Here is a 27,938-nt window from a genome sequence, read left to right as displayed (position 1 = left end):
AAGAAGGAGTGTATTTTTTATTGATTGATTTTATTTTTAAGTCCGACTTGACAACCAGCATGTGTACATGGGCTTCGTGCTGCTGTGGCCAGCACCTCGTTGTCGCGGCATGGGAAAGCTCTGCGATGACCTGGTTGGATATAGTCCAGCCACCGGAGACTGTAAGCAGATATTTTATCATCGCTCAAAAATGTAGGTATTGACATAAGAAAGATGCTAGACGAAGTAACATCTGATCGTTTGATTGACTGTTGACAGTTGACCGGGGTGTGGTTTCAGCGCATTCAGCGGACACACCCATAGCATTGAATTTTTTTTACGATTTTTAAGCCTCACTTTATATCCTTGGTAATTTTTTTTTAATCATTCAAATTTGGCAGGGTTGTTAAGAACACTTTTCTCTGTGGTGTGAAAATAAATACCAGAGATTTATTTTCACTTTACATGGACTTTAAAGACGTGCTCAGAGGTATCATTCTGATGCCAAAAAAGATGACGCAACATTTGTTCCCCTTCTGCACCTGATTCTTTTACAGTGGCATTCGTGCTCACAAGGACTTTTTTATTTATTTATTTTTTTAAACAATTTTATATAGACTCTTTCCAACAACCGCCCAAGTTTCCTTCATCCTTCATAGCCCATGCCATCCTTGTCTGTGTCTCCAAGACCACAACAGCAGCAGCTCTAGATACCTGTGTGACCATTGGCCAGATGTTTGGGCAGCCTTAAATCACAGTTGCTAAACTTACTTCAGTCGTTGTAATGTCGTGCAGCTGTGGCTACAGCTGTGACACTTACACGGATGCCTACCTCATCTGTGTTAGCATTTTAATGGTAATTGCTGGTTCACTAGGCAACTTCAAATGGACACAGAAATTCCTCAATCCACATGCTCTTCATAGCCTCCACTGTATCTCAGACACAGACACAAGGAACTCATTTGACCTTATTCTGTCTATCGACCACCTTGGTAGGATAACGCCACTAGAATTTAGATATTTTTCCACGTATTGTTCCTGTAATTCTCGTAATTATGTACTTAAAGATGGGAAAATGTTGCAGTTCCAAGTAACGCCCATAGTTACACGGAACAATCAAGAAGCAAATGTGGTTACAAGGCTGTGATTAAGTATGCACTCAAGCGGCCATACCAACGAGCCTGGCCCTCTGCCGCAGTGTTCAGTTTGAATGTTTTGTACCCTGCTTAGACCCCAGTTTGAAGCTGGGTGGGGTCACTCTCTTTGCTTTGCTATAAACCCCTTAAAGTGGAGTGAGTGAGAAAAGTGTTCCATCTAGTGATTTAGATCTCAAGGACTTGTCCCTGTGATATATTAGGGACTGAGTCTCATTTTAATTAGCAATGACCTCATTCGAATGGAAGACAAAAAAACACAGAGGCTGGTGGTGGGGGCCGTTGACATAGATTACAAAGTCCACATTTAAGAGAACAATTAAGACAATGTGAGTTGGACGAGAAGGAATGGAAATATAATGGCATCAAACTCTTGGGGAAAAATGGAAAATGATGGAAGGTGAGGTCATTAACATAAATCATACAAACAGGTCCAGGGGTTTTGGGAGCGGCCAGTAGGAAAGCTGTCACAAATAGCTAGTGATTTGTTCATTTTTGGGATGATGAATATGATGCATATTCTAAACGGACCAATTAACAGGATCCCTTTTCAAGTGATTGTCAACTCTAATTCCTAAACATAATAACAGGCCTCAGTTACTGATGTGTGTGATTTAAAGTGTAATAGTCACTGTATATACAACAGCCTTCACGTCACAGCCAAATCTTTGCATGCAGAAGATAATCCTGAGATTTAGTCACATGTTTATTAGATTTTCTTGATTTAGTTTTTGCTTGCTCTTCATCTTCTCGACGACAAACCTGACAAAGTCTGTCGTCCAAGCTCACCAGTCTTCAATCAGGCCACATGACGTGTTAACAAATTCACATATTCTGATTGGAGGGTTGAACCGCATGCACAGATTGAAAACACTATTTATGAGCTGAACCAAGTCTTTAAGTGTTACAATTTAGTACCAGCGATTTTACATACTTTCACTCTATTAGTACAATCATTGATGGCTGAATTGACAGGGGTTTACATTGACTGCTTCTATCAGGATAAAAATAATATTCATATTAAAAATAACATCGTCATATGAACGAGAGTTTGATTTATAATTCTTTTAACTACTGCTTCTTTGTTGTGACAAAAAATATGGTTTCAGTCCCCCACCATCCATCATAACTGACTGAGATTATGAATTGGGATAATGCATATCAGCTGTAAATGTTTGCTATGAGATGAATGACTATGTAGACAGTATTGCTACTAGTTTCTTTCCAGCTTAGTAATATATAATGTACGTCAACTTCACACTATGTGAGTTGATGTACGTCTCATGTAGACTCTTTAGAACCCTTGTCCTTTCAGACATCAGAAACTTAAGACAGATTGAACAAACAAACATTCATACCTGCAGTAACGTGCCATGATTGTCCATCTATAAAAGTTATGAGATAATGGGCACCGAGAGATAAGTTTGCCAGTAGGTACAATTCAAAGTTGAACCAAACAGTTCAAACTCCATCTAGGCTTAAGCCTTGCTCTTGCTAAAATGAGAAAGTAGGTCTAAAGTGCAAAGACACATTTGTTAGTTGCTCCTCTTCTTGAACCTGAACCTTGAACAATTTGTTTGTGAAACCTCTTCTAGTTGACTAAATATTATTTGTTATTGCCCTTGTCTTTAGGGCACCCTGAATTTCTTGCAGGTTAGTAAAACAAAAAAAAAAAAATGTTATTAAGCCGTGAACCACTTGGTAATGATCTTGACTTTTAAAAATAATTAGCGCATGCCTCCATTTCGGCGGCACGGTGGCCGACTGGTTAGAGTGTCAGCCTCACAGTTCTGAGGACCCTGGTTCAATCCCCGGCCCCGCCTGTGTGGAGTTTGCATGTTCTCCCCGTGCCTGCATGGGTTTTCTCCGGGCACTCCGGTTTCCTCCCACATCCCAAAAAACATGCATTAATTGGAGACTCTAAATTGCCCGTAGGCATGACTGTGAGTGCGAATGGTTGTTTGTTTCTATGTGCCCTGCGATTGGCTGGCAACCAGTTCAGGGTGTACCCCGCCTCCTGCCCGATGACAGCTGGGATAGGCTCCAGCACGCCCGCGACCCTAGTGAGGAGAAGCAGCTCAGAAAATGGATGGATGGATGGATGCCTCCATTTCAGACCACAGCTCCTGTATTCTATGAATGTAGCTGATTTCAGTTTAAAATAACAATGCAGCGCTTTCAATAACATCACACATTTTGTGGAGGCATTTTGTTTTTACACATTGTTACATGCTCAGAGGAACTGGAATGTCTCAGAGGTAACGGTTTGTCATCAGAAGACATGTTTACGGTCCTTAATCCTAGCAAGTCATCTTAAAAGAAAAGTCAAAATTCCACTTTGTCTGTCGCTGCTAAACATTTGACTTTGTTGTTTCCACACAGCCAAGAGCAACTATCCAAAAATAGACAATTTAAATATTTGATCTTCTGTTAAACTTTCAAGTTTATGGTACAGCAAAGTGGAAAAAGAGTTGGGACTAACTAATTTTGCAAACTGCAATAGCCACCACAGCGGTTTGTACTTCGAAGAATTGAGGTTTACTTCAGGGGATTAATTTTTGTGATCAAGGTCCATGATAGCGGAATTCAACACTCAAAGCGCCGTTAAGAAGGGATAGGTTGTTTTAACAAAGGTCAGGAGCTGTTAATATTAGAGGAACCCTATGTACAACTTTTATTCCCATTCCAACACCCTTAGCCTTAGCTGCATTGGAAATAAATCATATATCATGGCACATTGGTAAGAAAATACTGTGAAAAGATGGAAAAGTCACTTGTAGCATGAAGCTATGGACCAGAGTTTTTACATCAATGTTCGAAAGCCCTGTCTTGGAAAAAGAGTGGGCAGTTGTTTCTGGCTGAACAAGGCCCAGCCGTTCCATTATGCCGTGTGCATTTAGCGAGAGGGGGGTGAGAAAGTTCCCTCAGCTTTACCGGGTAATCCCTTGATAAATAAACTAGGCAGACAAGACCACCACTGCTATCTGTAAGCCAATCCTCCCCCGGAGGAGGGATGGCCCTGGGCTGGACTAGCCGGAGCTCATTCTCTTGCTGAGCTAATCTTACACACACTTGCCTCTGGATGATACACTTAAGAGACACAGATATTGACATCTTAATACAAAAGCATCATAAATATATGAACGTATACTCTGTTGATATTCAAAGCCTTGTCCCGTATTACAGGCATCCTACTCTTCCATATGAGTATGAGCATCACATTTCCTTGATTGCGTCCCTAGTTGGCATCCTGCCTCCCATCAGTCTTGCCCTTCATCAGTCACTGTCCTCAGGCAATCATACAAGGCATGCTCCATTAAATAGCTGAAATTGTGAAGGTATAACAAGGACAAACAGGTGGTCCAACACCAGTACGCGTGGTCAAGCTCCACCGCATGGGATTTTCCTTCTCACGCCATCGTCAGGTCAAGAGATAATTGATTTATAGTTGGGTTCTTGTCCTGGTCGTAATTCAAGCTGTCGCTCGATTAGTCCTCAGGATTATGTAGTCATGAGAGAAAATTTAGGGGAGCATATCAGTGTTCCTCAAATGAACCCCAGAACAAGAAGTTTGTCTATTATCCCTGCAAAGACACTGCATTCTGTTTATATTCACATGTTTTGCTAGGCACATAAATAATTTGGTTTGTTTTGCTTGCCCAGGCTTTGGCCGATCTCCTCTGGCTTCATCAAAAGCAGAGCCTTTTTGCACTCGCTGTAAAAATAAGGCGGCAGTTCAAACAGAACTGGGAATGACCTCCTGTTGACGGTCGTATTTTTCCAGGATGTTTACATTTTTGTCTCTAAGAGTAGCAAAGTGTCATACTATGACAGGTGAGAAACGATGTGGATTAGACCAGGAATATGAAAAATAGATTTTTGTCTCATAAATGTGCACAAAAACTCACAAACACTTCGGAGAGGTAAACAGTCCCCTAGTCCATGACTGTCTGTTTATCATTCTGTTATGTTAAAGTGTGTTGTTTGTCTCAGACTTCTACCACTTCACACAGTGAACTGTACAAGAGGAAGAGAAGAAGAGACGAGTGTATGGATGTTCATCATCATATCACAGTTATCGTTACCAAAATTATCATGGTTATCAGTATTATCATGAATTAACAAACAATAAATAATATACAAACATTTGTAACCTCGAAACATATGTCGGTATTGTCATAAACCAAGGACCTCCACTCTGAGACTTGGGCAGAAGCTACAGAATATTTTTAAAATTGAGAAATCTACAGATTATCCCATCGATTAATTGAGTACTGTAATTGGATAAAAAATAAAATAAAATTTGCACTATTAAACAACAAAATGTGCATATGAGGTGCAGTTATACCGGTAATTATTGTCCATTGTTGTCGCCATCCTCACTTTCCACACTGTAATATCTGTGACTTTGAGTTTGTGGAGCTTTAAAAGGTGGGGGGCCAGTCTGGTGAGTGACGTGAGAGTCAGCGAATGAGAGTGTAGAGTTGGATGTTGTGAGCTCAGTCTGTGTGAGTGCCTTTGAATTTGTTGTATAAATGTGCTTATTAGGTCTTTATTTTATTACTGTTTATTAAATAGAGTGGTTGTACGCGCACCAGCGGCTGTGTCTCTCCTCGACCGCTTATGGGGCATTACACTGCGTTCTAAGTAGCAGTGGAATGCTATATTAAATCAATTAACATTGATACCTTGTGTTGGCGATCATAGACTTGCTGTTGTGGTATATTACTGAGATCTGCTTTGCAATAGACACATTACATTTTTGCTCCTTTTTTAAGGGTGAAATGATCCCAAGCCTTGGACATTCCTTGCCTTTTACACACTCTTGCCTCCTGGCTTTCCGCCATCGTGCGGAAGTTTCAGTGGAAAAATCTGTTGAAATTCCGAGGTTTTCAAAGTTGACGCGTCAAAATTACCGTGATGTTTAAAATGGCCTCACTTGCCCTAAAGACTCAACTTAAATAGCACAAATGGGACATTATTCGTAGAATAGGTCTTGTACTTTTGTCATCAATAGTTTTTTCATGAATTTATTTGTATTGGAGGATTTTACAGGCGTTGAAAGTGCTCACTCTATGTTTTTGGAAAAATTCCACATAGATGGTGGCCACCTGTCACGTTCCTATTTGAAGCGGGAATACAAAATATCTGAAATTATATTGTCCCTTCACCCTTAGTTGGAACTTGAATCCACTGTATATTTTTAAAAACATTTTATAGATTATTTTCACCCTGCTTAAGGCAATCTACTTTATATCACCTTTATGGTTTTATTACCCCAATAAGTAAGTGTTTTATGAGCTATTTTTGTTTTCATGCTATAAGTGAACAAAATGGTCCTACATGTGCCGATTATTTAGAGGCAATCAAGCAGTGCAACACATGCAAAGAGCGTTTGGCTTAACGTGCAGATTCCATAGGCTACATTGACTGGCAGTTGCTATGCTCTATCTTTTCTTACTGCCACAATGCTGTGTGTGTGTATGTGGAATGTTTGCATGAACATGTGTGGCACTCACATGTGTGGCTGGTAGCCATTTCAGCACATGTGAATCTTTTATGGGTCTGGTGGGGGTTAAGGTTAATGCAATAAAACAACCTTACCCGTGACCTGCCTGAAGAGAGGATTTAAGACTGAAGTGGAGTAAAAGACAAGTAAGAATAAAAAAAAAACAACACGATGAGAGCAAAGGTGAAGACTGAATTGCAAACAGTAAAATGCAGATTACACAGTTCTCTTTTTAAGGAGGCTTCTACCCCACTTCTCAAGAATAGATGACTGTTGAGTGAAAACCAAGATGCAAACTCCATTAATAAGAGCTGACTAATCGGGCTGAAGGGACAGTGTATTTTTAGTAGCCGAGCGACACACAATTTCTAATTGTCAACATATTTTAGCTTCTTACATCGAGTCACACCACCCACACCCGTCCTAGATTTGAAGCCCAAGTAATTGTTTCGTGAAAAGAAATAATCAGTCAAGCCAAATGTGAGCGTTTCCCTTCCTTGCAGTCAAAGTCAACAAAAGCCCGCTTCTCTGACGTCTTCGAAAGATTATTCTGACTGATTCTCTTGTGATATGGAGTACAGTTGTCCCGATCCAATCACGTCATGGGTAATCGAGGCCGATTGCGTAATTCTCAGCTGATCCCCATTGTGTATCCCAATCAACATGGTTGCTTGATACAGTATATTTCTCGAATTTTTGCATTGACAATTGTCTTCTAACTGGAGTATTTGCATGGAACATGAGAATATACCCCTGTCTAGTTTTGTGAATAAGTGACTCCAATTGGTTAAATAACAAATGCAATTAACTGTTTTACACCAACTTTGCGAATGGGTGTTTCTTTCTATGTGCCCTGCGATTGACTGGCGACCCGTTCAGGGTGTACCCCGCCTCTCGCCGGAAGATAACTGGAATAGGCTCCAGCACGCCCACGACCCTAGTGAGCATAAGCGGTATAGAAAATGGATGGATGTTTTCTACCCATTAAAGTATAGTTCTCTTTTATATTGTAACAAGGGATGGCTTATTTGACTAAAGTTCCTGAATTGATGATGATGATTGTTTTTGGGTTTTTTTACTTAATAGGATAGGAAAATCTCCTTGGATGTTCTCTGCCCATATTGTTTTTAGTCTTATTGAGCAGAATAATGCTGCCGGTTGGAGTTGCTATCTGCTTGAATGTATCTCACCATATCATTGCTAACATCATGTCGACTTCTTTCGGCTGCAAACTAGTTGAATCAACAGCGCCTCTGCTGGTTACAACCAAGTAGTGCACGGCGTTTTGAACCAACTGCAAAGCAGCGATTAATCAACAATAATTGCAAACAAGACATATTTCTTCGTGTTTATTAAATGTATGATTATACATAATTATGACCCTAATTTAGTCCGTGATACTAAATAGCCTTTCTAGCACTCCCTTACCTCAAACGTATCACCTCTGTCAGCATTCACCCACGAGTCACTGTAAGGAGTGCAAGAATAATTACACTGTCTTTCTGCCTAATTGAGGAGCTCTAAATAGTGTTACCCGGAGGCTTTTAAGCCAATGAGGTATCATTGATTATGGTTTGAAGCAACAATTCCCCTCCACTCTCGTTGACCCTAATGTCTCCTCCCCGCCACTGGCTTTAATAGCCCACTTGAGATCCTTGCCCCCATTGCAAACTACATATGCGTTCACCTCCATGAGGTAGTGGAATGTTATACATTTACTGTCAGCGACTCCCTCGTCGACTGCTTTTTGTTTCTCTTTTTAGATTCAGTGTTGCGCAACATTTCAACCCCTTTGAAAAGGATCAGTCACTCCTAGAATTCACCTTAAGAGTCAAGTTGTGTGCTCTCAAGTGGGCAGGTGTCAGCTGGTTTATGGAAGTCACCAGCTGCAGCCCCACCACTCCTGCTGTTATGTGTTTTCTTAGCCTAACAAGTGTGTCTGTGTGTTTTCTCTGCGTTCCCCACAGGTAGACAAGGTGTGTGGCCTGATGACCAGGGCGCCTACCGGCATGCAGCCTACCGGACCGGGGGTCACAACCCCCACCATGATGTCATCAACTCCGCTTCCTTCTGCTGCCCCTTTCAAACCTCTGCCAGACCAGTGGCTCGGGCAGCTTGCCCATTTGAGGAGGTAAGAGAAAAGGATTTGTAAAATAGAATTAATTTAACGCTGATTCCAGTCTATGAAAATATGAAAGTAGAGTATTACTTCAAATGGCAAACTGTCTTTTTTTCTTGTTTAGACAGATATAATACAAATATTAATAATACAGTAAAACCTCCAAAGTCAAACAGAGTCTGTTCCATGATGATTGTTCTCTTCCAAGTTTTTCTAAATAAAAAAATATACCCAGAGGTGATTATGCACAGTGAATTCATCTTTTTACAGGGTCAAACTTTATGAACTCCACAGGCATTTTTTTTTTTTTAACATTTCCTAATTGTCATACAAATAAAGTGATGCCTTGAGATACGAGTGACCCAACTTGCGAGTTTTTCAAGCTATGAGCTATTGTTCGACTGATTTTTTTGAAAAAAATTTTGCTTTGACTTGCGAACAAAGAATGCAAAACGCTAAGCAACAGATATTTGAACACAGATGGCGCAGCAACACATGTAGACAGACAATATAACAATACTCACGGCAAATATTCTTTACCCTCTTTGAAAAACAACTATTACTGAAGCTTGGTAAGGCACAGTAGTTGTGAAACTCTTCTTCGTTTGTGTCTGCATGACTGTATTTTACAGCCCCCCCGGTGGCCAAGTTGTGCGCACCAGAAGGAGCCACAATGAATCAATCATGATGCACAAACAGTTTATTTTTTTACACTCTATTTAGTTATATTATTGCTACATGTTTTTAAGTACAATATTATAAAGTCCTGTTTTCCTTATTAAACAAACATTTTTGGTGTGTTTTGGGGTGAAGGCTGGAATGGATTAATAGCATTCCCATTTATTCCAGTGGTGAAAGATGACTTGCGATACAATTGTTCTGAGTTAAATGCATGTTCATGGAACAAATTAAACTTGGCACTATATACAGTTAACCACTGCATAATAAAACTAAAATAAGGTAAAACTACTCACCCATTCAAGATACCTAACACACGTAATGGACACCAAGTAGTGTTTTATAGGTTTTGGTTGTGTAATGAAAACTTTGTGATATTGACATTGTAATATTGTAATGCTTTTTTCGTAGACGTTTTGGTTGAACTCCAAATTGCGTTACTTTTGGGACATTTGAATTTGGAGGTTGGACTGTATTAAAGGCACATTTTAATTTCAATTGCACCCTCATTTTGGTTGTTTGCACAGAAGTAAATGAAACATAAAATAAAATGATATAACGTAACTGTGCACAATATATATAAATGGACACTATTTTAATCCAGTGAGGTAATTATTAATTGTGAAAAAAATATATTTGGGAAATGATAATGGCTAAAAAAAGAAAAAAAATAGCAATACATATGTAGATGTGTGTGCTGATTTAAACTATAAACGGCGGCACGGTGATCGACTGGTTAGCACATCTGCCTCACAATTTTGGGAACCGGGGTTCAAATCCTGGCCCCGCCTGTGTGGAGTTTGCATGTTCTTTGCTCACTTTCATGAGACACCAGAACCCCCTGAAAACAGATTTTAATTTGAAAATTGGGACCAGAGCGGCACGGTGTGCGACTGGTTAGCACATCTGCCTCCCAGTTCTGAGGACCAAGGTTCAAATCCCGGCCCCGCCTGCGTGGAGTTTGCATGTTCTCCCCGTGCCTGCGTGGATTTTCTCCAGGCACTCCGGTTTCCTCCCACATCCCAAAAACATGTATTGTAGGTTGATTGAAGGCTCTAAATTGCCCGTAGGTGTGAATGTGAGTGCGAATGGTTGTTTATTTTCAAAATAAAACACATTGACACGCGAATTGCAATACAACAGAAATTATAGAAATTGGTCATTCTTTCTCTGCGGCCCGGTAACAAATGCCACACAGCCCGATACCGGTCCGCGGACCGGTGGTTGGGGACCACTGATTTAGTGTATATTCAATGGAGAGCAGCATGGTGGACGACTGGTTAGCACATCTGCCTCACAGTTCTGAGGACCGGGGTCAAATCCCGGCCTCACCTGTGTGGAGTTTGCATGTTCTCCCCGTGCCTGCGTGGGTTTTCTCCGGGTACTCCGGTTTCCTCCCACATCCCAAACACATGCGTGGTAGGTTAATTGAAGACTCTAAATTGCCCGTAGGTGTGAATGTGAGTGCGAATGGTTGTTTCTTTATATGTCCCCTGCGATTGGCTGGCGACCAATTCAGGGTGTACCCCGCCTCTCGCCCGAAGATAGCTGGGATAGGCTCCAGCCCGCCCGCGACCCTTGTGTGGATAAAGCAGTACAGAAAATGGAAAAATGTTGTACATATCATGTATCCATCACTAAAACTAGGAATTATTTGTCTCAGCATACATTATTTATTCCCCACTATAGCTGAAGCATTATTTGTATTTGTCGGAATGTCACACGCAATTCATCAACCCTTGACACAAATGTTTGAACACACACAGCCATCTTATTCATCCTCCACCACGTTACACTGGTGCATGCCCTCCACCTGGCCTTTGAGGCAGCCCTCCCATGGCCACAGCAGCTGGCACTGCTGTGTCGGGCTATGGGCAATGTGGGTAAGCTTAATCTTAACACACCAACTATTTCCTGTTTACCCAGACAGCCATACCACCAAATCTTAACACCAGCTGGCCTCAATTGAATTAGTACGATACACACATTTGCAGCACTCCCTGGCTGACCTTGTCCCAAACCAAGAATCACTGCGCCGATGCCAACCGAACTGACAGGTCTAGCCTGGCAATGCCACCATCATTCATGGCAACGCAATTCAGAGCTCCCTGGAGGCTGCCAACCCTGACCAGAGCACGTGTGGGAGCTGGCCACTTCACAGACATTTTACTGCACTGCTGAAAAAGAAAGTAGAGGAACATTTATGTTTTATTTCAGCAGGAAGAAATATGAATTCAGAAACTACATTGAACAGTGCACATTTTTTAATAACTTGAATCATACATTACAGCTCCGAAACCTGTTTAAATGTAGTAGTAATGTGGGGATATAGGGTTGTTGATGTCATTGTGTTTCTGCATGTGCATGGGTGTCTTTTCTTCCTCACCATGTCGTGTCATGACGTGTTATTGTTTCTGTTTTCTGTCTCTCACCAAACCTTTTACTTCCCCTGCATCCTCCTTGCTTGCATCAATTTCACCTGGACTCCAACTCCCATCATTCCAAGCTCGCCCCCACTGAAACCCTCCAAGAGCAATAAACATAGTCTGAGAACACTCTCTAGGTAAGCATGCATCCGGGCAATCTCTCACACACTTTTTTTTTATTGGGACTTACATTTGCATTGTGGTTTTTAATGTCTTCCAAATCTTCGGCGATGCTTGTTTTTGATTCTGTACGTAAGAATTAAAGTACAGTACTAATCCCCACTGAAAAGCCTTACCACCATGGCCTTGTTGGTCTTTGTTATACTATGAAAACTTCTTGTAATGGAAATTCAGGTTTAAAAGTTTTGGGCCTAGCTTGTGTCATTCCTCATTCATAAAATCTGGGTTGTAGTTCAACCTAGAGACCTACATATTTAAAGACCCAGTAAAGTGAATTAAGAGATTTGTTGTCTAATACATTATAGATATGTGAAGATAATTGCTGGAAACATGCAACGACAGTGGTCTATGTATTACTTTCGGTTTTCCTGGTTTTTATTGGTGGTTGGCAATTAGCTAGCTAGCTATGCTTGCACCCCAAAAATGCAACTTCCCTTCAGATTGTCCACTAATGTGGTCGGTTTAGATCGCCTTGTTGTCGGCCTTGAGTGCACGCACATCACGCAGAGAAAGGCAAACTAGCAGGTAGGAGGGAAACGTTTTAAAAAAAAAGACGGACTTGACAGCCAGCATTTGGACTGGGGCTTTGGGTTGGCGTGGCCACTTTAGAGTGCACACACGTCACGGAGAGAAGGTGGAAGAGCGTTAAAAAAAAACAAAAAAAACGTTTTTGCCTCGTAAAGTCCACTTTAAAAGACTTTAAGCTCAAACCGCCATAATCATTGTGTTGTTTACTGTACGTCTGTGTAGATTTCCATTGTTACAGGTTATGGTAATCCACAGTATCCGACTCAAAATACTTCTTTAGAAGGAAACCAGCCATTTGGATTAAAGGCAAAATGTCAACAATCAAGAAGTCCACTTGGCTTCAATTCAAATTTTTGTGGGCAATCCTGATGTCTAAAGTTAAAATAGAATGATCCAGCTCTTTGTGACTGTGGAACATTAGTCTTACCTCCATTGTCAGGTCACTTAGCAACCAGTAGAGGGCAAAATGAGGCTTCACTGGTGACAGTTGCTGTGAAATGCACCCCAGCTCGCACAGGGAGTGTTACTTAGGCAAAGGGGGTGGGGGTGGGGGGTCATATTACTGCCATAAAATGTCCAGCTCTCCATAGACCCTTTGGAGGAGACACATAAATTGCTGCCAGTAAGTCTTTGAAGGAGGATTTGAACCTTTTATCACTCATGTTCATTGTCCTTTTTGTGTGCTTGAATTGCTCTGAATTTCATGCAGTCACTGTAGAAAAACAGGTCTTCAAAAGACATATCAGTTATGGAATATATATTTTACTGGGTTTGAATGACTACTTCAACTCTCCCATGGAAAGCAAACAGATTAAGTGATGGTAGCCCGGTTGAAATGAACTGAATAAGCAAAGAAAATTTGTATGGTCCTTAAACATACATACAGTATTCTTGGTGCACGATTAGTAGTACTGTATACTGTATGTCAAAATTGGGACATTGCTTAGTTGAGGTCACCTCAGAGAGTATAAGGCCTTAGTATGTATTCAAAATGTGATTTGAAGTAATATTAGTTGCATTGACTTCATCTATGAAAGTAGCTAAATGCCAAGAATGAAGCATTTAACTGACTTGTACGTAATATCCAAGCAATTATGTCTTATGCAGTTTATGCTCTCATGAGTAACAAGTCATGTGTTGCTGGCCAAAATTTGTTCAGTATTGTTATTCAAAACATTCTATCAAGAAATGTTCTTTGATTTTAACATACCGCAATTTCTCGTGTAAAATGCACATTTTCCCCCCAAAAAATTGTCAGTTAAAAGTGCGCATTATACATAGGTATAGGGGAAAATGGGGGGAAAAAAACCTTTCACATTTTATAAATGTATGCCCCGATCTAGAGGTTAGGAAAAAGATGGACATTCCAATATGCCACCGCCACCTAGAGGTTATGAAAAAGGTGGAGCATACACTTTCATTCCAATATGACAGGGACGTATGACTGCATATATGTACAGTTGTGCTCATAAGTTTACATACCCTGGCAGAATTATTATTTTTTTAATACGACTGATGACTGAACAACAACCATCATTCATTTCTTTATGGTTATGTTTTGTTTAATGATAATGCTTTTCTCAAATGCTTGACTGTTTAATTCTAATCCCATTAAAAAAAATTAAGTGTTTCGCATGGCCCTTCATGTTTTCTTTAAAGAATTGTACCCATCTTACAAATTCTGAGTGGGTAATCAAACATATGAGCACAACTGTGGGTTTTCTCATTTACAAAATGAAAGTAGGCCTGTGAATTTCAAAATAAGAGCAAGTAAATAAAAATAAAGTATTAGGTGTTCAAATAAAGTGCTTAGCTTCAGAATAATTATTTGAAAAAACTAACAAAATACAGACAATCATGTTTAATAATATGGGTGGAAGCAAAATCATGCATTGTAAAAATACATTATACATAGGTTGAAGGGTTTACCAGAATTTTGAGGTCAACTATGGGGGTGCATATTATACATGGGTGCGCATTATACACGAGGAAATTACGGTACGTGTCCTAATTGCAGATATGCACTCATTTTTGCTTGTTTTACATTTCTAAAGTCATGTTTTAGACGGTTTTGTTCACTAAGCACACAAAAGGTGCGTCTTCACATGGGTAAATATTTCAATTGCTCTCGCTCACATATGTATCTCCTCAGGGACTTCCTGATGTACGTGCAGCGCTACAAGTCCTTCTATGCGGTCCTGCCAGAGATGCTGTGCGAAGGGGAAAACGTGGTGGATGATGCCACATGCTGGAGTGGAGATGAAGTGGTGGAGAGGTAAGATCCTGGGATGTGATGCAGAGTTGAAAAATAAATAGGAAACACACCTGACAACAACAAAAAAACAATCAGAGACAGAGGGCGTGACTGATTAGGTGTCAATCATTTGCTTTTCACTCGTGGACACACCCCAGCAGCCTCACACCCCCATGCTACCTCGGGCTTCAGGAGCTTTGCTGCAACCGTTGCGGGAAAATCCACCTCCAGAAAATGAAAACAAATACCCATCCCTTGTTTGCTAACAACTGGGCATATGAATAGCAAACAGAAGCATAATAAGAAGGAATTGGACAAATTCAAAGAGAGAACAAGGGCAAACATACATATTAGTGGCCTTTCGACATGGATGGAGCACAGGCAGCTGAGAGAATTCAGAAGCGATGCTTAATTAGCGATATTTCTGCTGGACAGGTAAGTTTCTCACCTCTTTTGGATTTTTAATTGATTATACATTCCAAAGAATAAAGCTTTAAAACAATAACATTCAGCATTATAGTAACGCTCTGTTTCGAATGAGTCATACTACCAATTTAGCAGCCATGGCCAATTTTGGCCAGTTACAGTGCTAATGTTAGCTTTGTATTGCTGGTGCTGGATATGCGTTCTCTGTGACTATTTATCGCGACAATGCACTTTCATAATTGCATGATGTTATGAAGGGCCGTGTTTGAGAATTGCGCTCGTGCACCTTAAATGAGAGGCGCAGCTTTACTCAGAGACTCGGGGGATCGGAGGGGGATTAGTGAAGTGAGGCTACGTTCAAATCTTGCTAGCATTTTAACAGTGCAAAGTTCCCCTTTTATGAGCCCATTGTGCATCTGAACGTGATTCCGATTGGATCTTTTTGCCCAACACTCATGGCAAAGTTATGCTGTCGTCCTTCTGTGGAAGCCTTAAGTCCCATTTCCATGGTAACCTCAGCTCTTGCCACTGCCACTTTTTGGCTTTGACGGAGGGAAATAAAGATACATGGGTGCCTTTTCCCCGAGTACTTGTCACATATCTCGGTTGTTAATTCGACTAGATTAAGTCATATATTTGCTGCTCATTGTGTATGATGTATTCTTGGATTGGAGAAAATATGAGCTGTTTATGCTACCCTCTCTGGCTGTCAAAGTCATCTTCTCTTCTCTTCCGCAAACCAGACTATGTGCCAACCGCATATTGAGCAGACCACCCATTCATCAGCGCCTGTGACAGTGTGTCAGCTCACAAAGTACAGTTGGCAGCCAGTGTATGAGTGCCAGCTTCATGATCAGTAACATATGATTGTGCAAGCACCGCGCCGAATGTCCATTATGCACCTAGAGCACAAGAAAAAAATAATTTGTTTTCTTTATGCATGTTGAGAGGATGACTCACTTTATTGCCAAGACGCCGACTTTCAACATCAGCGCTAATGCCTTTTAATGGTGTATTATCATACACTCCCGATTGAGAGCCAGATCTTTTCTTGTGGTGTCAAGTGGTCTTATGGCGAATAAGAAAACAGAACCCTACTGAGACATTTGGCACCACTCATAAACTCTTCAGAGTGGCTTTGTGGTGTGATTCACAGAGAGGAAGATGAAGTGAGAAAAGAAGCAGAAGATCTGGGAATTAAAAGTGTTGGCGTTTTGATACCCCCTGTGCCTCCCTGTGCCCCTGATGAGGGCAGCGTGGTGCAGCGATGGGGGGCAGACTTGGCAGCATAAAGACCCATTGTGGAGTCACTAGAGTGGGCCACAGCCCTGCCATGGGGACCCTCAAAGCCTTTAGGGTGAACAAAGACCCTCCTATGAGGCTGCATGGGAAAGACTTTCACTGCCGCTACTGCTGACCGTCCACATCTTGCCTGGGAAAGTTAGATGAGAGTTTTAGATGGCAAAAGTGAGATAGGAAATGTATCATATATGATTACTTCAATGCCCACAATTGACTTTTTATCCCCTGAAGGACATGTTGGGTTTTCCCCACATATACAGTAAACACACGCAAACACACCAGTTGCACATCCATCAACACTGGGTTCATATTCTATTCAACAGCTGGAGGGGTGTTTCATGCAATTGCACTGTGCTCGTGCAAGAGACACAAATGCACACACTGGCATGCTGTAATACCTCAAAGCACATTAAAGGCAACAGGGATTGAAATTCTCCTCTTTATTCAGCATCTGATGACAGAAGGGGGAGGGGCGGCAAGCGGTCCTAAACATCCCAAACTCAAACTACGTGTTGGCATGCATTCAGACTTCTCAGAAACACACGTGTGAGCAGTTTGCGCCGTCTGTCCGGAAAGATAAGATCAACCAAAATAACCACACTTGTTTAGATAGGACTAATGTACAATTTAGTGATAAAAACAACGACAGTGATAACATAAATAAAAATGGAAGAAAATCTGTGATAATAGCGAGAACAACTCTGATAATGCAACAATTACAAAATTAATATCACACAAGGTCAGCAACAATGATAAACCAACAGCAGAGACACAATAATGATAAAATAAAATGACTAAAAATGATGACACATTAACAACAGGGAAACAATATTAACAATGAAAATACAACGTTAATGGTAACAATAAAAACATAAAATTATATTAACACAGTGATTTGACCTGTTGCTTCAAGATGAACTGATATAAATTTGACTTCTTCCAGGAAGTGTGCAATAAAATATAAAGACAAAGTTTAAATAATGTACATATAGAAGTTCTGTGAGGAAACTGCATCCTGCATAGCATACTCCCAAAAAGATTATTCTGCGTATTGCTGTCATTAGCGTTCTAGTGTTTTGTGTAGTTTATACTGGGATTTGTGATTTACTGCTAAATCTAAGCTACAACCATGGAAGCAACAGTAAAAATCCAAATGGACCGCAAGGCCCTGCTTTCTGGCGCCTGGCGGCCTCGCCACACTCTGCCGTGCTGTTGCCTTGGAAATAATTTAATGATATGAACCAAGGAGGAGTTCAGGCTCGTGGCATAGCACAAAATGTAAAAAATCAGGAGAGATGGAACAAAATGCAAATTAATTAGCCTGCAAAGCCCACCCTGAAATGACTTTTGACTGTGATACTGTTTGTCTTTTTTTTTTCTTTAATGACTAATAAACCCCCACATCATTCACTTTTTTTATGATTTCCTTTATCGAATAAGTCAGCTGCTTGGATTCTTATTGGGTAGATCACGTCTTTTTCTTTCGATTTTTCCAAAAACAAGGTCAAAGATTCATTTCAATTTAAAGATTCAACCACATCAAAGGCTCAATTTAAATACATGGTTCAGGCGAGTCAATTCCGGTAAAGGCATGGAATCAGATATTAAGATTGGAACCAGGCCTCTTTTAAATCATGTTTTTTTACTATTATTGTTTACTACTTAATGTTGTAATTGTCACTGTTGTAGTTGTTTGCATACATTGTGTGCAAGTGTGCATGCGTGTTGTTTCAGGTGTTCAGCAAATATCAACAGTAGTATCAGATAGCTGTCACTTGAAAATACATAAGAAAATAGTTGGTACAAAAAGGCGCTAAATTACAATAGGGAATTTAGAACTGCAGTGTAAATCCATCGTAAAAATATATACATATACATCTTTACATTTTCAGTGAACCCACCTCAAATCTGCAATCTGTTTACTTGCAAGTAAACCCTAAAAAGGTATATACTGTACTGTACAGTGGTGGCTTGAGACACGAGTGACCCGACTTAAGAGTTTTTTTGGGGGTACGAGCCGTCGTTCGGACGATTTTTATGCTTTAACTTGCGGTCAAAAATTCCAGATGCAAGCGTTGTGTGGGTAGTGCAGTGAACTCAACTCCACTCCACAACAAGCAACAGTTTGACAGACAGTGAACAATTCTTCAAAAAAGAGGTTTCAAGCTATTTAATAGCACTCCAAGTTGGAGTTTACTGTCAAACTGAACAGAAAACAAAGTGAATTACATATTGTGTACAGGTATGTAAAACAACCACAGAACTTCGTCTTCCTCTAGCTTAAAGCTAACACACAATGCAAAATGCCATGCACCGGCTAACGTATAACCTCTATATTGTGGCGTTATAATACTTTAAGCAACGGATATTTGAACACAAATGGTGCAGCAAGATATCTATACGGAAAATATAACAATTATCAAAGGCATATGTTCTTTATGCTTTGTGAAAAACGGCTACCATAACTGCAGTTTACTGGGTTACTTACAGTAGTTGTTAAAGTATTCGTTTGTCTTCATGACTGTAATATACTGCCTCCTGGTGCCCAAGACAACACCAGAATGAGTCGCAGTGAATTAATCTTGATACACAAACTATTGAATTCTTTAAATTATATTTAATTATGTTATTACTGTGTTGTACGAGGTAAATACTATAGAGTGCTATTTTCCTTATTAAAAAACACATAATTTTTTTGGGGTACTTTTTGAGGAGGCTGGAATGGATTAATGCCATTTTTTTATTTCAATGGGGAAAGATTATTTGAGATGCAAGTGTTGGGAGGGTGGTAATGGAACAAATTAAACTAACTCAAGGCACCACTGTAATTGCCTATAGATCCCACAAGACAGCAACATTTGTCTAAATGAAGCTCCTCAACTCACTTCAGCACCAAGTTCCCACCACATGGCGCCAAAGCTATGCTGTTATTGCTTTCAACTTAGCACAAAAAAGAATGACTAACGGAGGAAGAATCAGCAAATGCCGAACCGCGAATATGTGGAAGTTCACGGTACGGCAAGTATATTTGTAAAGCTTCATCATTCAAACTGAACTGCAGGGTTACAAGAATGTGTGTGGGTGTGTAATGCATGTGTGTGTGCTCCATTGTTATTGAAAAGATGGATGACCGCACGGTCATCACCATATTTCACACACGATTCCAAAGTTTAGATTCATTGTGAAAGACGGACCACAGACTGTGTAAGCGCTCCTGAATGCCATACATTTTTATACGTTTATGACAATCCATTTGTTTATCATTTTGACATCTGGAATTCATTCTGTCTGTGCGGCGAGAGGGGGGAGAGTGTTCCGCCAGGCAAAACCCATACCCCCCCCAGTCTCTGCTTTGCTCACTTTTCCCCTCGTTTGTCCAGTCCAATCAGTCTGTAGCGTTATTCTTTCACCTGCCTTCCCCGCGTCAGCCTCATTTAAAACAACCAAATGGAAGCAAAGGGGCTTAGAAAGAACTTGCATTGTAGCAGCACAAGTCTGTTGACATTAAACTTCAGTTGGATTTTACACAAAATAAACACACTGTAATTAGTTAGAAACAGCACATCCAGTAGTTTTCATTCATTTCAGTTCATTCCCAGACCAGGCTCATTACTTAAAACACTTGTATCTCAAATCATCGTTCTCCATTGCAAGCAATGGAAATGCAATTAATCGCTTCCAGTCTCACAAAAAATGTTATGTTATTTAATAAGAATAATAGCAATCTATATTGTAGTTGATAAAAACATACAGTAATGACATAATTGAATAGAATTTAAAGAATGCAACAGTTCTTGCCACATTTCTTTTGTCTTCAACTTATTGGAAATTGTGCTGCGCCCTTGGCCACCTAATACAGACATACTGAAATACAGTACGTGCAGCTGGTCCTCAGTAACCAGTGCATTGACCATTGTGCAAAGGGCGCCGAGACTTCAAGCGAGTAGTGCGATAATCTGGGATGATGTTGATTGTGCAAATGTCGCAGATACTCCTCAGTCAGTGTGCAAATGGCGCAGATTCTACTCTGGCTACTCTGTTTTACATTGTTTTTTGGCTTAAAGCTAAACAGATGTATCTAAAGCAACGCTATGTGGTTTTTAAATACACGATGTGTAATTCTATATCTTTGATGTTTATTTGGACAATCCACGTCAACTGGGAGTGGCAATAAGCATCTTGAAATCTGTTTTTGTTAATTATCTGTCAAAATGTGGGTTGTTGAGAAGTGAGTTGAGTTCACTGTCACCATACAGCGCTCTTATCTCGAATTCACTAAAGTCACTAAACTGGTAGGCCATATCTCAAGGCACCATTGTATTTTTAAGTTACAATACTTCAATACCTTTGGTTTTCACATTCCTGAATACTATATTGAAAATAATATAGTCACCCTAATCTTAGCTGTGTTGAAATTACTGTATGTTGAAATGTTGCAAAACATTGATTTCAAGGTATCATGTCTGCCATGTTGGAGTAGTCTGTTTTTGTGGTTGTTTCTTTGCAGTTGGCTGCTGTTTTAATCTTTTAATGGAACCTCCAGAGTTGAATGCCCAAGCACAGTAGAGTTTGGAGTTCAATCAACATTTTTTGTGCCTCCAAACTCAGCGAAAGGAGCTTGGCGGTTGACCAGCCATCAGGGGTGACTTTATTCGAGATGTCAGCAAATCTCAGTGAGCATCTAAAGGATTACATACTGGTAACAGCTGCGTTGCTTCCACGTTTCCCTCCCCTTGCATCTTTCCGTCACTTGCATTTGTACATCATCAGTAAGTGCCATTTCTGCTGAAATTGGACTGTGAAATATTATGGTGTCCTTGCTCAAGTAGTAAATTTATTAAAAGATACTTTATATGTATGTATGCACATATTTCTTCCTCAGTTGCATTCGCTAAGTGAGGAGTGTTTATTTGTTTCCAGCAGTCTAAAGTGAGAATTTATGACAGATCATGAAGGTGTTATAAAGTGTTCCTCCAACTTTCCAGCGTTCTATTACAACTTTTAATGAAAGGGCCACAGTTTTACAGCATCTGACTTCTGCTGCGTGTCCAGCCTGTGGATGGGTTGATGCAATGTAATTAAAGTACCACAGTAGGCTTACTGGGCGTGGCAGGGCACCCAGCAACCACTTCACTCGGCCCCTTGCATGAGATGGCATTCATAGCAGTAAATGATGAGAAACAGGAAGGGAGAAAGGAAGCGTGCGTGAGGGTACAGTGGATGCAAGGAGGATGGTGAGCTAATTGATGGATGAGGCAGTCGAATGAAAGATGTAGGTCAGTTGTAGGTGGAAGCAGCGGCTTTACAAGAGCCCCTGCATCATCGTGGCCTCGCGGTTTGTGTGTCTCATTGTCATGTGTGTGCTTCCTGTGTGTTGATGTATCTTATTTTGACGCGCATTCGGAGGCGTCACGCCATTGAACAAAGGACAAAACCCCCCGAAGCACTTGTTAGGAAGGCTATGGTTTGCTTACCAGGACCTAAATTCTAATTCGTCATGTATTGCCATAACATCGTTATATACTGTACTTAAACTAATGGTGCTAAACGCAATAGACGTGATTAGATAATCACTTTGTGAAGAAGTCGTGTGCCTGTTTGACAATTAATAAGTTTTTACAATTAACTCATTCACTACCAGCCATTTTTAAAGCAGTTCCCCATTTTGCCAGCCATTTTGGAGCATTTTTGACTGATCTTTCAACACCCACAGAATATTGTGCTCTGTGACAACAAAGCCTACCGAAAGAAAGAGTAGACTCTCTTCTTTCACCATAAAAAGTTCACTGCATTTTTGCTAATTTATTGTCATGCCTAATTGTGTTACACCATTATTAAAATATCCTAGTAATGTGTATGTTGTTCAAGTATGATATCCACCACAGTTGTAAGATTGAGAATTGATCTTTTAGATTGAAGTGAATACTTGAGTGACTTTGGAGAAGATGTGTGATCCATGTGTATGTGAACTGTCGCTGAGAAGTTGATTCTAAATTGTAAAATTTCTGCCATCACGGCTCTTGTCTCTTTTGAAGCTATTGGCTCTGCATTTCAGTACAGTTAAACAGCAAAATAACCCTCTCGAAATAGACCCCTGTGTTATGAGAAAGGTCTTTATGCACCACATACACTTACACACTCCCTCTGTTGAGTGCGCTTTTTAACAGTGTTCAAAGGCAGAGAAAATCCACCTTCAAATCTCCACTTTGATCCGCACACGCAACTTGTAAGTGCGTGGACACGGGATTACGGCCTTCCAGTCGTCACACTATTGCCGTGTGCTGAAGCTTACATTCTATACCAACACTTGCGCACATTCATGCAGCACGATCACATAATTGGGGTGATTTGGAGCGGAGCCGCTTGGCTTTTAAGGCAAGTTGAGTGTTTTTTTGTTGAACTTTGTCTGATGTTTGATTATGGAGCTCACGGCAGCATCAGGGCAAAGGTTTTACGTTGCATGTTAGTGTGACTACATGTACATATCTTTGTGGTATTTAACATCAAGGTGAGAATAGGAACAGTGTTTGGGTCGAGTCCCAGATTCCAATTCCAAGTTTAAGACTAAGCCCAACCCAGCGGATAAGCATGTGATTGAATGACAGCTACGGAAGGCGGAAGGCAAAACTAACTCAACCTCACACTGTGCAAACAACAAAAGTACAGTAATGCACTGTGGAGGGTGTTTGTGCATGTGTGCCTCTGATCTGTGCACTGTGTGTCTGTGCGGTAACCTGAAACCACAGGGAAAACGTTCCTAAAATTCCGGGTGGGTTTGGGTGTCACAGCTCGCTTGCTGAAGCCTCCTGAGTGGTGCTGGGAATGCGGCCTCTGCAAGGAACAGGGACAGGCTGAAGGGAAAGTCCCCACACCTATACATGCGGATGCACAAGGCATATACACAGTAGACAAAATCTAATTTAATGAGCACAGACACAAATCATTCAGTGGAGCCTTGTTTTTTGCTATAAATCCGTTCCAAAAAGTCTGACTAAAACCAAACTGTATAAAAACCAAAGCAATATTTCCTACAGGAAATATTGTAAATCCAATTCATCTATTCCAAGCACCCAAAAATAACACAAATATTTTATTGACATCAACTATAATTTTACACACAGAAAACAATATGAAATAAGTATAAATGACTAATCAAATGAATCAATGAACAGTTGGCCTGTTTAGAAGATTCTTGATGGCATGAAAAACGGCAAGGATAAGAGATGGCAGAGGAAAGTTTGTTTGGAAGGGTAATCTGGCATTCTCGTATTTTGCTACGAGTTCTTTCTTTAATTCTACAGTGTTTGTAATCTTCTTTATTAAACCATATTAAAAGTCACTGGACCCCTGTCGCACCAAAATGTGACGCTGATTTGGACTTCCGGAACATCCTGGCGAGTTTGGCAACGCGTACGCCATTTTCGTACTTTGCCACAATTTCTTTATTGATATCTATTGTGTTTCTCGTCTTCTTTTTTAAAGGGTCGGCATTTGGAATTTAACTTTTGCCCCGTGGTGGCTTGTTGAGCAATCACCCTCAAGAAATAAAAAATAACTTTCGAAACGCTTCCGATGAACGTGCAAGGTTACGTTCAGTGTCGCTCCCTCAAGTGAGGAAGTGCTGTACCCGGTAACACAGCAACATCTCACCTTACTAAAATTCACCTGACAGAATATAAAGTTAACAGAAATACAGACTGAGGAAACACTGCCACAGGGTACATCTGAAAAGTAGCGAAACAATGTACACGCTCCTTAACTGTGGCAAATGTTCTCATAGCCAAGAAGTTGGACTAACAAAAAATAAATGGTCAAAAATCAAATATTCACACTGCAAATGTATTTGCTTTGTTTGAGGAAAATCAAATCATCAGCATCAGTTGAGGGAGGTTTAACTTCACTGACCAATTTACAGTATGCTGACGACGCGTCCAATTTCCAATCTGTTGCTGACTGACAGATAGGCCTGATCGTGACACATTTAAGGGTTGTGGCTGGGATTCCGGCCCAGAAATGTCAATGTCAATGCTACCAGCTGCCTGACTCGCTTTGAATAACTAACCTTTGGCCATATTTTTTTTACTCTACCTCACTCCTGGCACTGCAGTTTGCACAGGTCTGCAGGATAAAATGTGGACTGTTATTGTGTGTATGTGTAGGGCGGTATGCCAAGCTTCTGGTTCACTATGAATCCCACTAAATGCACTTGACTTGGGGGTCTATGTTTGCATGTTCTGTGTATGTTTGGGTTGTGCTCTTTATAGCAGCCAACAGAGACCGACCCTTGACCCCTTCACTCAACACACTCACCATCTGCTGCTATGCATGTACAGTAAATGCCCGATTGCCTTGTTTACCATTCACTTGTATTCACATGTGCACTCACCAGACACTTTATTAGGTACACCTGCACGGTCCAAAAAGATCCAATACAGGAGTTGTATTCAAAATTCATTATTTACAAACATTGACAAGGCTCAGTTTTGCATGAGACCCTTAGTTTATCTACATTAATGTAGTATCTTGCTGTAATGTAGAGCTGCACAGCATTTCACATGTGGCTTCTTTTATTGAGATAAGGCATTTACAAAATACGCTAATGGAGGGATTTTAAAGTGGTACATGGGCTCCGTCTAGTGGTATGTAAAAGAATCACTGCCTAACAAGTACAGTTCAGTTGTATTTAACTTAAGATCAATACATTTGCATTTAATCATTAAGAACTGTTTGTTTTTAAACTTGTAATTAGGTGCAATTTGTATTTAAATTTTATGTGCAATACATTTTAATTGAATCATGATTTAACTCCAGTTTTTTATTTTCCTATACTTAATTATAGTTAGTGCTCAAACTGCATAATATTACTGTGTCTTACAATAATATCAAACATACATGCAACATCTGTCTCATCTTTGATGACTACGTATTTCAATGGTGGTCATTATGGTGCTACTTTCGTGAGCTAAGTATTTTTTTCAGTGGTAATTGGTGTAAAATGTTTGACAACCACTTCACTAATGTGTTTGGAAAGAGATTAATGCGCTTGAAAGAGATATCACACTAAATCATTTTCTTGTAATGTGGAAAAATATAACTGACATTATGTGAAGGCAAAACCACAGTTTGTGTGGAAACACCACATATGCATTGAAAAAATGTAATCCTCCATGTCGACTGCATGTTAACTTGGAGTAGTAAATCACGCTGTGGTTTGAATCAGACAGACAGACAGACAAACAGGTGGCAAGAGCACACCAGAGGGTCCTGGTATCCGCCCCTCACCCACCTGTCTATACTCCAGGGCATAGTTTACTGTTCTGGCTCTGCCCCTGCCTGTCCTTGTCTGCCTTCTATAAACCAACTGCCCCGCTACTTCGACGCTCACACCCAAAACCTAAGCTATACACACACCCTTGTCTGCATGTCAACAGAGGGGTAAGAAAAAACAAAACAAAACAAAATTCAGTAAATTAGTCAAGGAAAGGGAAAAAAGCAGCAATATACAGTAATAAATGTGAGGAAAAACAACGGGGCTCTAAATTTCTATTCAGCTCTTTTTCAATGTGTGCTTTATCAGATTCTTCATGCTAATAATGTTCTTCAGTATAATGCAGCACAGTTCTGCTCCAAACTACATCAACATCATCATCTACAATAATTAACATAATGTTAACCTCTTTGACAATTATCTTTATGAAGGCCGAATATTTGATGCTGTTTTTGTAATATCTATCATTAAATTATCCATTGGTCATATTGTTTTGGCTGGTAGTAGTAGGTGGATTTAAATATTCAGTAATAGCTCCTCTGGTGGCTCTGTGTGAAGAGTAATGCTGACATCTAGTGGCTAATCACCCTCATTGAGGATTGTATTGTAAATTGACTTTTTTTTTTTTTTTAAATTGGACTGTAGAGTGTCATGACCACTAGCACTTGGGTATCTACTATACATGCTGATTCAGATTTTGTTTTTATTATTTTCATACCGAAACTCATACTCAAACTTTAATGATTAATAATATCAATGGTTAAAAAAAATAATAAGTATTGGACTGTGTAATCAGTTTACTGTGCATTATGAGTATTTTATGCCTTGAAAAACGTGGGAGCAAAACATTTGTGCATTGATATGCTTATGCAGGTGATTTCATGTACAGTATATTCTTGAAAAAGTGTTTTACCGAAAGTCTACAGTGTTTTAATCAGTCTGAGGCGACTCATTGAGGCGGCAGGCAGTTACACCCAGTGACTGAGTTCATCTAGTTCTGGAAAAACACGTCTGGACATGGTATCACTGAAAGCTGTGTAACTGTCACCAGATGATATTACAGTTCAAAACAATGGCTGAATCTTTTGGTTTCAATCCTCTTCAGTTCAATTCTGTTAAAACAGGCAAGGAAGTGACACCAGTAGTAGGTGTCAATCCAAAAATAGGCTATGTATCACAAAATATACATTTAAGACATAAACAAATGCAAAATGTACAAAGGGTCATTTTGGAATAGAGTTAATATATAATATCCCAATTTTGTTGTACAATGTGCAATGTCAAAACAGATTCTTATTCTAAAGTGTGCAATAGTGGAGCAATACTCATCAGTGACAGAATGGTGCAAATGATAATTCAAGAATTTCAATTGGAATCATGGCACTCGTGCAAAAACAATGTTAAGTGTCAGTGGTACAAGGGAGAAATGCCATCATCATGATACATAATTCTGAACAAGAAATAATACCGAACGATACAGCTATAACAATGCAAAATAACTAGCACAGTGTCACTTTAAGTTTACAAGTCAACAGTTTAAAAAGTTATTGACAAGCAGAATAGAATGGATTGCCATGTGGTTTTTGGGGTGTGGTGTTCAATAGCACATATCAAAGTGAAGGGTTTGGAAAAGGTTTTGCTCAAGGTGGGAGGAGTCCCAGATGTTTATGGCTTCCCTTTTCTTAGTTCTTGAAGATTTGTCCGTTTTAGTTTGACTCCAACAAATTGTAACGATCCAGACTATAGTTTAGTTTAGTTTGAAAGAAGTTGACAGCTCCAACCTAAACCACTGGAAATACTTTTGGGGTGAACTAGAACTGAAATTGTGCACCATCAACTCACAATTACTTATTACTTCATCCCACATACTAAAAATAATGTAGCCATTCTTTCCAGCAGAGTGCAGACCACAAGTGACCAGAAACATTTGGAGAATCAATCAAGCTTCCGATTTTTTGGGGGGCAGCACTGAGTCAGTGCATTATATATTTCCTCCATTCTCTATAAAGTGCATGTCCTCATTAGGGTCAAGGTTGAACAAGAGGCGAGTACAACCCTTGTCTTGAGTTTGTTGTCACATTTCTGTTGGGACAATTATATATTACTCGTGCACTC

General features: G+C 40.1%; 1 protein-coding gene across 5 annotated transcripts in view; it reads left to right on the top strand.

Annotated features, from left to right (window-relative positions):
* Window positions 1–27,938, top strand: part of gpc5c (glypican 5c) — a 147,744-nt gene that overhangs the window by 45,726 nt on the left and 74,080 nt on the right. For 4 of the 5 annotated variants that reach the window (XM_061798377.1, XM_061798379.1, XM_061798378.1 and 1 more), the window contains 3 exons: window positions 8,610–8,773; window positions 11,946–12,002; window positions 14,726–14,848. In XM_061798377.1, the coding sequence (XP_061654361.1) occupies window positions 8,610–8,773; window positions 11,946–12,002; window positions 14,726–14,848 (344 nt within the window). The remainder of the gene's footprint in view (window positions 1–8,609; window positions 8,774–11,945; window positions 12,003–14,725; window positions 14,849–27,938) is intronic. The other variant, XM_061798375.1, reaches the window with a different exon arrangement.

This window comes from Phyllopteryx taeniolatus, chromosome 14 (genome assembly GCF_024500385.1).
Source record: "Phyllopteryx taeniolatus isolate TA_2022b chromosome 14, UOR_Ptae_1.2, whole genome shotgun sequence".
Lineage (NCBI taxonomy): Eukaryota > Metazoa > Chordata > Actinopteri > Syngnathiformes > Syngnathidae > Phyllopteryx > Phyllopteryx taeniolatus.
The sequence above is the reverse complement of the archived record's forward strand: the minus strand, read 5'-3'. Positions and strand labels throughout refer to the sequence as shown.